Raw genomic sequence first — 12,961 nt, 5'->3', positions numbered from 1 at the left:
TGGCTACATGTATTCTCAGCCTCTCCCTAGATCACTGCACGACTGTCCTCATGCCTGCACTCTTCCCACAAAAGCTCACGTTGTTCACTGAGATTGTGGACTTGAGGCCGTTCTTCAAGAAGGAGTTGTGGTAGGGCGAATTGTACCTATTTTTCAATTTAAAAGTTGTGTTTCTGATCAGTTTTCTAGCCACTTTTTTTCTCCCTGCAAATACAGACTTTTCTTCTTCATAGTGTATTGTTATAGAAGCTGTAACAGGGATTAGTTCAGAGTGCTTTGGAACCCAGCGCCAGTTGGATCATCTAGCGATTGCGACCTCCATCTTAACCATTACCTCGAATTAAACGATGGAGCGTCTGAAGTTAGTCCTGCAGTACTTTCAGTCCAACTCTGAGTCCATCTCCAACGGGATCTGCATCATACTGGCCTTGGTCAGTGTCAAGCTCTACACCAGCTTTGACTTCAACTGCCCCTGCCTCCCTCAATATAACAAACTCTATTCCCTGGGAGTGATGATCGTCCCGCCCATCATACTGTTCTTCCTGGGGGTCCTGGTGAATCGACATACCGGCGTCATGATGGACGAGTGGATGAGACCCATTGGGAAAAGGTCTAAAAATCCTGCCGTGGTTAAGTGAGTCCAAAGCTTCTATTCCCAGATGTAATTTATTCAAGATTTTTGTCAATATGTTACAGAGGCAAATAGAGGTAGAGGTCCAGTGTTTCTTAAATTGACCATTGACTGTTTTGCTTTTTTACATCGCCTGAAATGTTGTGGATCACAGTTATACCCAATAGGTTCTTAATATTACCATCATCCCTTATTGATTTCCCTTATTAAATCTATACCATTCACAAACGAGATGTGGATAAGGAGAAGCAGATGAGTTGGAAAAAGATTTCTAAGCTTTCCGACAGTTGAAATGTGGATTGTGCAAAACTCAATATCAGGAAGATGTCCCTAATATATTTTATATTCAGTCTATAACTAACATTTTACCGCCAAATAACCTCAGCAGAATCATGTAACAGTGGACATCTAATATGTTTCACTAGTCAGCATTTTCCATTTTCGCACCTCTGTTACCAATTCCAAGTACTAAACCTTAATATGTGGCTCTTGGTATGAGACTTTGGTGTCTGAGAATTTCTTTGATAATCATAACCTATTTGAGCCTCCTATCGGCCCTATATCTGATTTCAGTATCAGTCTCAGTGTCTTCTTACTTACAAAAATGTCTTAAAATTGAAAGTCGATGTTCATCTTGAGTTCCGTATTAGCCGCAGTGAGCTGAATTTGGCCTTTTTAGCTGTTGTCCTTGTTTTGACTGGTTATGTTTTCGGTGCCGTTTGTTTGTTTGTCTGTTTGTCTGTTAGCAGGATTACGGAAAAACTACTGGCCCGATTTTCATGAAACTTTGTGGAAGGGTGTAACATGGGTCAAGGAAGAACCCATAAAATGTTTGGAGCGGATCCGGATCCGACTCACGAACAAGCAATAATAGCACGAACCTTGGCGGAGGTCTGCGCTCTCCGAGTGCCCTTCTAGTTTAACATGGAAGCCAAAAGGACCCCGAATGGAAAGCTGACAGTTTGTTATTTTGCCTCATGTTCATCTTTAAATCTGATACGCACAATACAAAGTAGATTGGTCAACACCAAATTTAGCACTCTGACACTACAGTGCTTTCCCTGTACTTGTAGCAGAAGACTGCCAACGGCTAAAGACAAGACAGTTTCCAATTTGCTTTGGACAAAATGCGGTTAAATATATTCTAGATATTTCAATGTTATTTTCTTAGCAGTAGTGGCACACTGTTGGTGGTTCGATGGATGAAAATTGGTGGTTTCTCTCCCTGTAGGTACCTGTTCTCTGCCATGCTCCAGAGGGCCCTGTTGGCACCGATGGTGTGGATTCTGGTCACTTTGCTGGATGGAAAGATCTTCATCTGTGCCTTCAGTATGAGCGTAGACCCTAAAACCTTCACAGGTACCTGGAACCACACTTATTAACATTTTGCCCGGTCATGTAAACTCTAGCTTTGACAGGAATCCACATTCAAGGAGAGGTCTTAGTGCAATGTCTGGAATTACTTTTGATGCTGTATTTAAATCAACATCTGTTGTTTATGTCATGCTTATGAATTATCTTTTCAATTCATGGAATTGGCCCAAATTGTCCTCAGGTATGCCCAACAATACAGGGCTGGATGTGATCAAACTCATGGCTAAAGTGCCCTGTAAGGAAGACGTCATCTTCAGGAATAGCTCTTTCCGCAAAGCAGTCTCTCGTTACGTCCGCTGCTATTCTCAAGTAAGCCATTACCCCACGACACACACACACACACACACACACACATCCTTGTACTTCTTACTTTATGAGGACCTTCCATCGTCTATATTCCTATAGACGATGTGATATCGTTTCATGAACAATAGTTCTGCCTCGCAAGTGCAAAATGGATGAGATGCAAAATGGATGGATGCAAAGCTTCCCAGTCCTCTAGCCCTTTTATTTGGAAGACTTCAGGAATAAATGTCTCAAAAACAATGCTTAAAGAGAATGGTTGCATCCATCGTTGGTAAGCTCTGATGTCATTTTATTGAGTTTTTTTCTCTTTTTAGTTTTGATTAAAGCTACCTAATTAGCCCTTGCTAGCTAGCTATGTTAACTCATCAAAACCATGTCATGTTATGAAAGCTGATACCAAAGCAAAAAATACATGATTTGCCTGTTCAGAACTTTGTTGCTGCAGACTGCTACATAGACGCAATCCGAGCCTCTGGTCCCCGCCCACAATCTATCAGAATAGAGCGACACATCAACTAAGTTGCTTGCAGTGTGACACCTAACCCTACTCTAAACTAAACCTGATCCTAATTGTCCCCCACCAAAGGGGGGGACTATGGATCAGTCTCCATCCGTCCGTCAGTCCGTCCGTCCGTCCATCTGTTCGTTCGTTTGTTAGTCACACTGTAACGTTGACTTTGTGCCGCTAGAGGGCGGCATTGACAATGAATGGGGACTCAGTGGTAAAGCAGGTCATATAGTTAAAGTTATCATACAATGTGGGGGGCAATGAATGGGGACTCAGTGGTAAAGCAATACAGTTAAAGTTATCATAGGTAACATAGTAGTCTACACACGCTACACACTTGGAGACATCAGACTGGGTTGATGTGTTGAAGTGAGAGTCAATGCAGAATTTTTGGGCAACCTCTAACCACAAGACACTGTAGTTATTGTACAGTTGCTGGACTGTTGTACTGTTATTGCATCATCACTGCACTACCACTGTGCCTCAGTGTTGACTACTTATATCATATTACCACTTACCTACTGTGCAATACCATATATCACTTATCATTTAGCATTTATATTATTCATAACACTCACTCTCCTGGTGTTGTATGTTATATTGTATATTGTATTATAAATTGTGTTGTAGCGTACATTGTGTAATGTACGGATTGTATTTATTGCGTATGTTAGTTCTTATATTTTGTACTGTATTGAGTAAAAACAGGACAATTACAGTTACTACATTTCAAGATATAACTTGTAAGCCTAATTCTGAGGAGAGCAGGCAACAAAAATATATGGTCAATCTGTCCTTTCATTGTCCCATACCAAAATGCTTATACAATTTCACTCTTATTTCAAGTTCACTCAGCAATCACTGACTGACCCAAGGGTGGAACTACATCACTGGTGGGGGACAACATGTTTACTATTTGCTTGTTCTAATTTGATCGTAATCCTAATATTAACCCTAAACCCAAGTTCTAATCCTAAACTAACCCCTTGAACAAGTGAGGACCGGCCAAAATAACACGCACACATTTACACACACCCCTCCAAAGACTCTGGCTTTCACAATGTCACAAGTTGTGTATTTTGCATTTTAAGCAACACTAAGACTGTAGTCCCAGAGTCAAATGTAAAAAATTGTTGTCATACTAGTCAGCTGGACAGGCTTTTGTTAGTTGCTTGTGTACCCAAACCCATTCTCCAAATGTGGGCGTATCAGGGACAATTGGCTCTGTTGACTGAGGCTATTCATAGTCATTGGGCCAAATGACTGCTACCTTTTGTAGACTTTGTGTAGCTAACTGTCCTCGCCTTGGCTTAGGCTGTGGGCTGGTCCATCCTACTCTTCCTGATTCTCCTGGGAGCCCTGGGACGCCTCATCAAGCCCTGCTTCGACGACCACGCCACCTTCCTGCAGACGCGCTACTGGAGCAACTACCTGGACGTGGAGCAGAAGCTCTTCGACGAGACCTGTGTCCTGCACGCCCGCGACTTCGCCCGTAAGTGCGTGGTGCAGTTCTTCGAAGACATAAGGGAGGACGCCGTTCTCCGCCTTCCCCACCCGCCCTTCGTCAGGTGCCACAGGGAGGAGGGGGAAGACGAGGAAGAAGAGGAGCGACTGTACGGGATAACCAAGCAGGAGCAGGTGGATCAGCTGTTGAACAAGTGGTACTACTGTAAACCTGAACTAGACGTGACCAGGATAGCCTACAGACCGAGGGCGTGCGTGACCTGGGAGGACCACGATGGGAAGACCCTCTATTCTGATGTCTAGGACACACTGGATGAATGGAGGATGAATGTGTGTAAGCTAATCAATTGTCACTAAAACTTCTAAAACCCAATTATTGACTAAATTTCCAAATACATTTCTGGCAATCTTTGCCCGATGTTTGCTCTCCATTATAATGATAAAAACTTAAAGATCTTAGGGTAAGAAGCAGAAGAGGATTAGGGCAACATGTGTGAGTTGTGAGATTATAATATCTAAAAATTGTGACTTTATAATCTCAGAATTCTGCATTTGAAGTCAGAATTCTGAGATTGTGAGAATAAAGACAGAATTCTGAGAATTAAGTCAGACATTTTTTTTCATGTGGCCCTAATCCTCTTCCACAGTAATATACCCAAATGACAGCCATTGTGTGTGTCTGTGTGTGTGTGTGTGTGTGTGTGTGTGTGTGTGTGTGTGTGTGTGTGTACTTAAGTCACTTTCAGGGACACACACCAGACTTAAGACCAGTTGACTGGGGACGGCTTGTGCAAATGGGGACAAAAGCCATGTCCCCAATTGGTAAAAAGCTGATTTTTGGGTCAGTGGTTAAGGTTAGGGTTAGGTTAAGGTTAGGGTTAGTGAAATAATGTTCCCTATATTATGTCAATGAGATTTGCTAAATTTAGCTAGCTAGTTAGAATAGAACATAATCATGCAACTTTACACTTCAAATTTATGTGTTTAACCGTTTACCACGCAGGTATGGTGATGAATTTAAGGCATGCAATGTTGAAAATCAAACTTAAGTGTATTTTGAGGATGACAAACATGTTAAAAGTAATGCTGGATTTACACTGTACGCTGCCACCTTGATGTGACAGCAAACAGCATCTTGGAAACCTCAGGGTTGAAAAATCTTGCCCGAGTTTTCTACTTGGAATTACTACTTGAAGGACAGTTCTATTGCATTTTTCCTAGTAGGAAGTTGGAATTTCCAACTTCTCTGGAATGCAGCATCACTGTCCCAGTGTGTTCTCTCAAACATGAATTTTTCAGCCCAAATAAGGGATTCTGGATTCTGCTCCCTAACATGAAAATGACTAGGGGTGTAAAATGATTGCCTTTAACTACGTCCAACGCTAATATTGACTGTTTTTTTCTTTTTAGGGTTCCTCTATTATTATCAATTTCTTTATTTGTGGAGGTGGATTGTGATGGGTTTTGAAGCTACAGTGGAAAAGAAAAAAATGCTAGGAATACTTAGCATTCCAGCATTTTGTGGCTGTGTGAAGCGAGAATAACACAACATCCGCACTGTGGTTGTTAGCAAAATATTTTTTTTACATTCAGTTTTGCATTAAAATATGTAATAACTTCATATGTCATTTCTACTTATATTATCTCTCCCACTCTGAGAATATAACGGGACGCAAAAATACTATTAGTCTAGTCTACTTTATTCATATAGTCCTTTATCATCGTCAAGTCTCAAAGGGCTTTTACATAATCATCATATACATGTCATGTACCATACTACGTCATATATACATACAACATATACACATTATATACATCCTATACTATGTCATACACATACATCATATACTACTATACATCATATACTACATCATATACATACATCATCTATTCATTTTCGCCATAGGAGAAAAAAAATACATCTGGATATAATCTGAAAGGCTCAAGATGACGACCTCATATAGGTCCTGTTATCAGCAAGTTGTGTCGGCTTTGGGAAAATAAATGGATGCCAAAGTGCAATCAAAATGGAGCGACCTCTCTGCCAACACACCAAAGATTTCTTACCACCTCATGTGCACAAATGTGTGTGTGTGTTCATACATGCATAAATGTGTGCATGTATGTGCATATGTGTGTGAATGTCCAGTGTTCATGTCTGTATGCACATGTACATCAGTATCCGGTGTAGGTGAAGGATCCAAGAGTCTGTTTATGTGCTGATGGTGGTTCACTTTATTCTTCTTCTGTTTCAGATGGTTCAGAATAGTTGCATGTAGTCAGGGCAAATCATGTTGCGAGCATAATTTGAATATGCTTTGCTGTTTTGGCTGGCTGGTTTTGCATACAGGTTGTTGACTTTACATGGAGCTCACCCTCACAGATTGATGAAGACATGCAAACTTTGGAGAGGCACTCTAAAAGTCCTGGCTTTAATTATTTTCTCTAAATGTATGATTTAAAAATATTTCTTGGATTAGACAATGTCATCAGTAATAGTTAAGCTCAATGGTGAAGAGAGTGTCTGTGTCAGAGATATGCAAACATAAAACATTATCACTTATTGCTCATTCCTTCTTTCTCAGTCACAACATACAGTATTTGGCCATTTACTGTAAATTTCAAGATCTTCTTGAAGAGTTTAACTTGAACCCCATTTTAACTCAAAATACAGACATACTAATATTTTTTACAGACATTACCGGGTTAAAAACAACACTTTCACTATACTCAAATACTGTATGTAACTCATGTTTAACTGTCAGATTCTGTCAGTCTGTGTATTAAAAGCTCAGTCAATCAATTTGAGAAAAATATCTTCAGTACATCCATTCATAATATAAACAAAGCCAATAGTGGAGAGATAGTATTTCAACAGGGGGCATCATGCTGCACTAAAATGATTGAGCATTTAAAGACAATTGTTCTCATATATTCAGCAACATACTAACAATTTTGTACTATAATATTCAACCAAAAACATGGTTGCTTTATATAGTATAGCACATCACTCTTTTTTAGTCTCTTTATATGTTGCTGTACACATGTGAAAGTTTTAGCAAATGAGGTCCAAAGTAAACTAGAGAGCAGTTCCTCACTATAAACTCATCCATCATGAATCATCATCCAGATGATGATTCACATGCTCTCTCACACAAGCAAAGAGGGAATTCTCTTTTCTAATCTAAAAGCTTGGGATTTGAGATTTATCTTGGATCTTTGTGTCAAGAATACACATACATCCCTTGGAAACAATATGGAATGTACATTGGTACATTCCTGGTTTCTCAAGATCTTCATTTACTGCTTAAAGTAAGTCTTAAACAGGTGTGCACAGAATTCCACAGGACTCAACACATCCTATAACATTTTCCTTGAAAATGTTAATTTTGTCAGTTAATCTGTCCTGGGTCCATCAATGTCTTCGAACACAGATCAGCTCAACGATGAAGTGATTTCTGTGTCTTCTTTAAATGAGCATTTGCACATAAAAAGAACATGATTCACATTCATTGTCTTTCAGTCAGATACAGGATACTCAGCTCCAGGGCTGCCCTGGTTTGTCGCCATATTGCTCTGTGATCTCCAACATATGTTTTCAGTTAAAGACCAAGTTTTTTCCACTGGGGAGGAAACTACAGGGCAGTTCCTGACTGTGACTCATCGCCAGTGCCCAGACTACACACACACACGCAACAAAGAGGAACTCTCTTTTCAAACCTTCAAGTGTGGAGTTTACATTTTGGGATTCAGTCTTTTTTTTCAAATTTCTCCTGAAAACTCATGGTATTCCTAAACTCAAAGATTTTGATCTTCAATGGTTCTTTGTAAAGGCTGAGCCACATTATGTCCCACCTCAGAGCTATGCTGCAGCGTAAGTTTGCATGACTTCATTACCAAGTGATTCCTTGTTTTCTCTCTTGTTTGCATGTCTTGTTTTTATGGGTCAAACTCAATGCTGAATGTGTTTTCAACTCTCTCTATGAAATGGTTCTTTTTTAGCTGTTGCTGAAAGCATGCCTTAACTGTAACACTTATTTTCTGCAAGAAAACAGAGTCCATTCATTCATAAGGCAGGCATTCACAATTCAGACTACTGTAATAAACAAAGCCAACAGTATCTTTCTTAAAACACAAGTTTCCCTGACTGATCCTATCTAAAGAGTCTCATTCATGTTCCCCCTCTCTCTCTCTCCCTGTAGCCTGACTTTGCTGTTATACAAACTCTACGAGAAAACCTCACAGCTCCTCTGTGTTATTCTCAGTAACGATCCAAGATGGCTGCTTATGCTCTCGTCACAGAGAACTTTAAGTTTGTCTCCCTCTTCTTCAAGAGCAAAGATGTGATGATCTTCAATGGTCTGATCGCTCTAGGCACTGTGGCCAGCCAGACCATGTACAATGTTTTTGCCTTTGATTGCCCGTGCTCCTCTGGGAGGAACTACCGCTACGGCCTGGCTGCCATCGGCGTTCCTGCGATGGCATTGTTCCTCATAGGAATAATGATGAACAAGAGCACCTGGGACCTGGTGTCCGAATGCCGCCTCAGAAAGTGCCGGAAGCTGTCGTTGGTCGCGGCCTTTGCGCTGATGGGGACCATCATCGGTCGGGCCGCGGTCGCACCGGTAACGTGGGTGGTCATCTCTCTGCTGCAAGGCCAGGCCTACACATGTGCCCTCAGTGAGTTTATTGACCCCAATACCTTGGAGGGCTTCCCATCAGGTCAGGGTTCGGAGGTCATGGCGAAGTTCCCTTGTCCAGGAAGCGTTTCGACGGAGCTGCAGGGCTTCTGGGCGGAAATCGAGCGACGACTGAAGTATGAATCTCAGGTAGTAAAGTGTTATGTTTTTTTGTTTGCAGGGCTGTTGTGGTTTTATCTCCTGAGTGTCTGATAGAACCAGGGTTAGTGCAGTTATTATAGCGGCACACAAGTAATACTTGTGTATAATGTAAAATATCAAGTGGAAAACCAATGTGTTTCAGACTAGTTCTACGTAGCTCTTGTCATATTTCACCAAGCCTGAACACTGACCGTTCATGCTTTTTTTCCTAATTCCAACATGTCCAGAGCTACTACAGTCAAAAACACCCTAATGGACCAGGTGTGGTCATCCTGCCTTGTACTGTGGGATTGGTATCCGGGGGTGCCAATTCGCTAAACCCTAAGCTACGGTGAAGTCCCTACATCTGATATTATTTGCCACCAAAACTTCAAAACCCACCTATATAAATAGATAATATGTCTGGGGATAAGTGGAGAAATTACTGGTGACTGACTGGTCACATATTAGTAATTGGTCAATGAGATAAATTATTAGACATTGGTCACCTAACACCTATCAGCTTAGAGGGATCATTGGTCCTGAATGCTCCCTGATGCAATTTTTTTAGGTAGGGCTTCCAAATACATTCCTGGTGATGTTTGCTTGATCTTTGTTGTGCAATATAATGATAGAGGAAGATCAATTTCGGACTCAGGCTGCAGAACTTGATTGCTTGATGACTGTACCATTCCTTTCAGCTGATCGGCTGGCTGCTGGTGGCGGGAATGGCCCTGGGGGTGTTCCTGATGCTGTGCGTGAAGCGCTGCTGCTCTCCCCTCGGATACCGGCAGGAGGACTACTGGTCCCAGTACCGCTCCAACGAACAGGACCTCTTCAAAAGCACGGCCGCGCTCCACGCCCGCCTCCTGGCCGCCGAGAACGTCAAGAACTTCTTCGGCTTCGTGGCGTTGGAGAAGGAGGAGCAGGAGCAGCTCACAGAGCACAAGAGCTCCAGTCCCATCTGCAGCACCGACTGGAACCGGGTAACTGGTGTCTACCTCTATCGAGAGAAGAATGGACTGCCCCAGTACAGCAGGCTCAACAAGTGGGCCCAGTACAACCTGGAGAATAACATTGAGGCCATGGACAAAGAGATGGATGTGTTCAGCTGACTCACCGGACAACAAAGAGTTCTACAGTTCTGTTTCCTGGGGTGAAGGCTTGTGTTCCGGTCTGCTGCCAATGCTGCCTTCAACTGCTCTTCGTTACCTCTTACTTCCGGTGTGGAAGTTATAAATACGACTTGTCATGCATTCAAGTCCCAAGTACCAAGTGGACCCTTTAACAAAAGTAGCTTTTTGGTATCTGTTGTTTCATTTTAGAAATCAAGCAGCACAGAACTACTTAGTGCTGCAGCAGCATGAAGAGGAGAAGATGCCCATCAGGCATGTGAATCATGTTTTCATTCATTTATCAGCCAGAGAGTTTACTGTCTATTGCTGACACAGGTTCCATGCTCTCCGCCATTTTTCCCTCAAGACATGCCTCCTAACATCTCACATCTGAGAAGCTCTGGAGTCACAGAAAATCCCCATTTTTCCCCATTTTTCCGCAGTAGTATTTCTTGTCCGTACTTTACCACTTCTTTGGGTCGTTCATGTGCTCTTGACTCATAATTGCAATATTTCTGCCACCACTTGAAGGCAGAGCAACATAGTTGTTTAAGCAGCTCTTAGTAGAGTTTTACAGTATATCACCTTTTTTGACTTTGTAGCACTGATGGTCCCAAATTCAAACAATTAAAAAATAAAAGTTAAGAGCACCTATCCGAATCTAAGGAGGACTAAAGAAACTGATCATCGTCCTCACACATTTATCATTCTTCTTTATATTTATCTCCACGATAATAGTAGATTCTCAGATAAATTTTATTGATACCAAGTCAGATTCCTCTTAACAATTCTCTCATGTGCTCAGATATTTTAATTTCATTTAAGATACGTTGCCACCAAATGGGAAAACTCCCTTCGGCCAACTCCCTTCATTAATGGATTCAAATAATTTTACAGTACTGTATGCTTGCTGTGCCTCAATAGGCTGAATCTATGTCGGTTAAAGGCACTGATATGTTAGACCCAGGCCAGCTGTCAGGAGATGTGATGCTCTGTGGTCCTGATTAACACATGTTTATGGGATATATAGTTGTTTCCGCTGTGCAGTCCTTGTCCCTCATTAGGCCTTCTGAAGTTTTCCATCTCTTACATCAACCTATTTAGGATTCAAGCCATCAACGACAGACAGAAATATAACAGTAGGCCTAACAAGGATCCAACTTCGAGGAGAGAGTGATTTTGCATTATGAATCTACATGGACTCCAATGTTAAAACCCCTTCCAGCGTACTTCTAACACCATATCTACTCATTCATAAGGTATATGAATGCATTTCCTGGTGCTGTTGTTCTACTTTTGAACATTTCTGTTGTTTTCGTCACTTACAGGCTGCACCTGTTTGTGGTTACCCATCTTTCCATCTCTAAGCGTTATGAATGCATCAAAAACCCTGGAAAATGTAGGCTCTAAATGTCTATTCTGACACTCCAGCATTGATTGTCTTGGTACTTAACCAATCTTTCTGTAGAATTAGTGCTACTGTGACAGCTGCTAATGAAAGGACCCTGGCTGAGGCCACGTAGTTTTTGTCAATTAGAAAAGCATAATTGAAATAAAGTCTATTTGTTAGAAAAGAAACAGAAAGCATATTTGACTGTCAGCACTAAAGAAACTACACCAAGACAATTATTTGTGGTCCCACCACTGCTCCCACAATTTTAATTTCCTCATTACACAGTTGGTTGACAAATGCCTGCACAGAGTCCTGCACAGGATAAATGGGAAACCTTGATATTTTTGGCTGGACCGCAACAGCGGGGCCAGCCCTATAAACCAGTGAAACCAGTGAGTACTTTTGGCTGTAAGCTAGCTGGTTAAGCTGTAGCTAGCAGTCTACTCAAAAGTTTTGTAGCAGCTGATAATGTAATAACTGTAAGATAATGTGATACATTATCAAAATGTAATACAGTGTCCCTCTAAATGCATCAGAAAAGTAATAAAACCTATTAATAAATTGCCAGACAATGTAAAACATCTTCAGATTGATATTCAGAGTTCCCACTGAATTTCTGGAATATCATTGAATTTTGAGAGGTTCTCTGGGGAAGTCAAGGAATATCAAAGAATTTTTTTTTTTTTTAACAAAGAGTCACTTTACAGGAATATAGCAGAATGTATTTTCCAGCTTATTTTTCTTTTATTGCACATAATAAAACAAAATTTGGTATAAAACTGAAAAAAAAGAGATAGCTATTGTGCAGGAGAGGTTAGAAGCTACGGAGGACAATAATAGGCTATTGATAATAATTAATGCCATTAGGACACATCACGACATCATGGCAGTATAACAAAAGGTATGAAAGCAAACACATAATAAATAAAAGAAGGTAAATATATAAATACAAATAAAATAAGGAACAAGCAAAATAAGTGCAAAAAACATGAAATGAGTCCAACAACACAGACATGAATTGTGAGTTAGCATTGGTTTAAATGGAGATTGAAACAAGAACAGTCAGAATTGTGTGTTTACATCAGAAAGAGAGAGAGAAACTGTCAAACACTGCAACCTCAAAACATCAGAGAGAGATGATGCATTAGATAGTTTTCAGCTCAACTGGAGTGGAAACCAGACTGTTCGCCCCTGTAGAAAAACAACGTTAAGCAACACCAGGAAGGAGGAACATTCGGAGGTCATGTTATGGAAAGTCATCAGTTATCTCAGTGACACTTTCAGTGAATGTAAGGAAACAAATATAGTGGAAAAAATATTACAGTCAGATTGTATGGCAGTTTTGTCTCA

General features: G+C 40.9%; 2 protein-coding genes across 2 annotated transcripts; both read left to right on the top strand.

The window, feature by feature from the left end:
• The first annotated feature begins 191 nt into the window (after nt 1–191).
• On the top strand, nt 192–4,893 carry calhm3 (calcium homeostasis modulator 3). Its single transcript, XM_071538094.1, has 4 exons — nt 192–634; nt 1,863–1,990; nt 2,187–2,314; nt 4,134–4,893. The coding sequence occupies exons 1-4, from the start codon at nt 348–350 to the stop codon at nt 4,584–4,586; spliced, it is 996 nt and encodes a 331-aa protein (XP_071394195.1). The 5' UTR covers nt 192–347; the 3' UTR covers nt 4,587–4,893.
• A 3,189-nt stretch (nt 4,894–8,082) lies between these two features.
• On the top strand, nt 8,083–10,218 carry LOC139660053 (calcium homeostasis modulator protein 2-like). The gene is made up of 3 exons (XM_071538095.1): nt 8,083–8,157; nt 8,486–9,112; nt 9,805–10,218. The coding sequence occupies exons 2-3, from the start codon at nt 8,561–8,563 to the stop codon at nt 10,216–10,218; spliced, it is 966 nt and encodes a 321-aa protein (XP_071394196.1). The 5' UTR covers nt 8,083–8,157; nt 8,486–8,560.
• Nucleotides 10,219–12,961: the final 2,743 nt, after the last annotated feature.

This window comes from Centroberyx affinis, unplaced genomic scaffold (assembly GCF_046629955.1).
Source record: "Centroberyx affinis isolate AG114_WGS23_722 - 3 ecotype Tasmania unplaced genomic scaffold, CSIRO-AGI_Caff_v1 ptg003206l_1, whole genome shotgun sequence".
In the NCBI taxonomy this organism is placed as follows: Eukaryota; Metazoa; Chordata; class Actinopteri; order Beryciformes; family Berycidae; genus Centroberyx; species Centroberyx affinis.
Note: the sequence above shows the minus strand (reverse complement) of the source record. Positions and strands in the feature narration are given on the sequence as shown.

Excerpts from the sequence above, each read along its gene's own strand:
- calhm3 (XM_071538094.1), top strand. The coding sequence starts at position 348 with ATGGAGCGTCTGAAGTTAGTCCTGCAGTACTTTCAGTCCAACTCTGAG. Across the intron at positions 635-1,862 it reads AAAAATCCTGCCGTGGTTAA|GTACCTGTTCTCTGCCATGC; the intron begins GTGAGTCCAAAG and ends CTCTCCCTGTAG. Across the intron at positions 1,991-2,186 it reads AGACCCTAAAACCTTCACAG|GTATGCCCAACAATACAGGG; the intron begins GTACCTGGAACC and ends AATTGTCCTCAG.
- LOC139660053 (XM_071538095.1), top strand. The coding sequence starts at position 8,561 with ATGGCTGCTTATGCTCTCGTCACAGAGAACTTTAAGTTTGTCTCCCTC. Across the intron at positions 9,113-9,804 it reads GACTGAAGTATGAATCTCAG|CTGATCGGCTGGCTGCTGGT; the intron begins GTAGTAAAGTGT and ends CATTCCTTTCAG.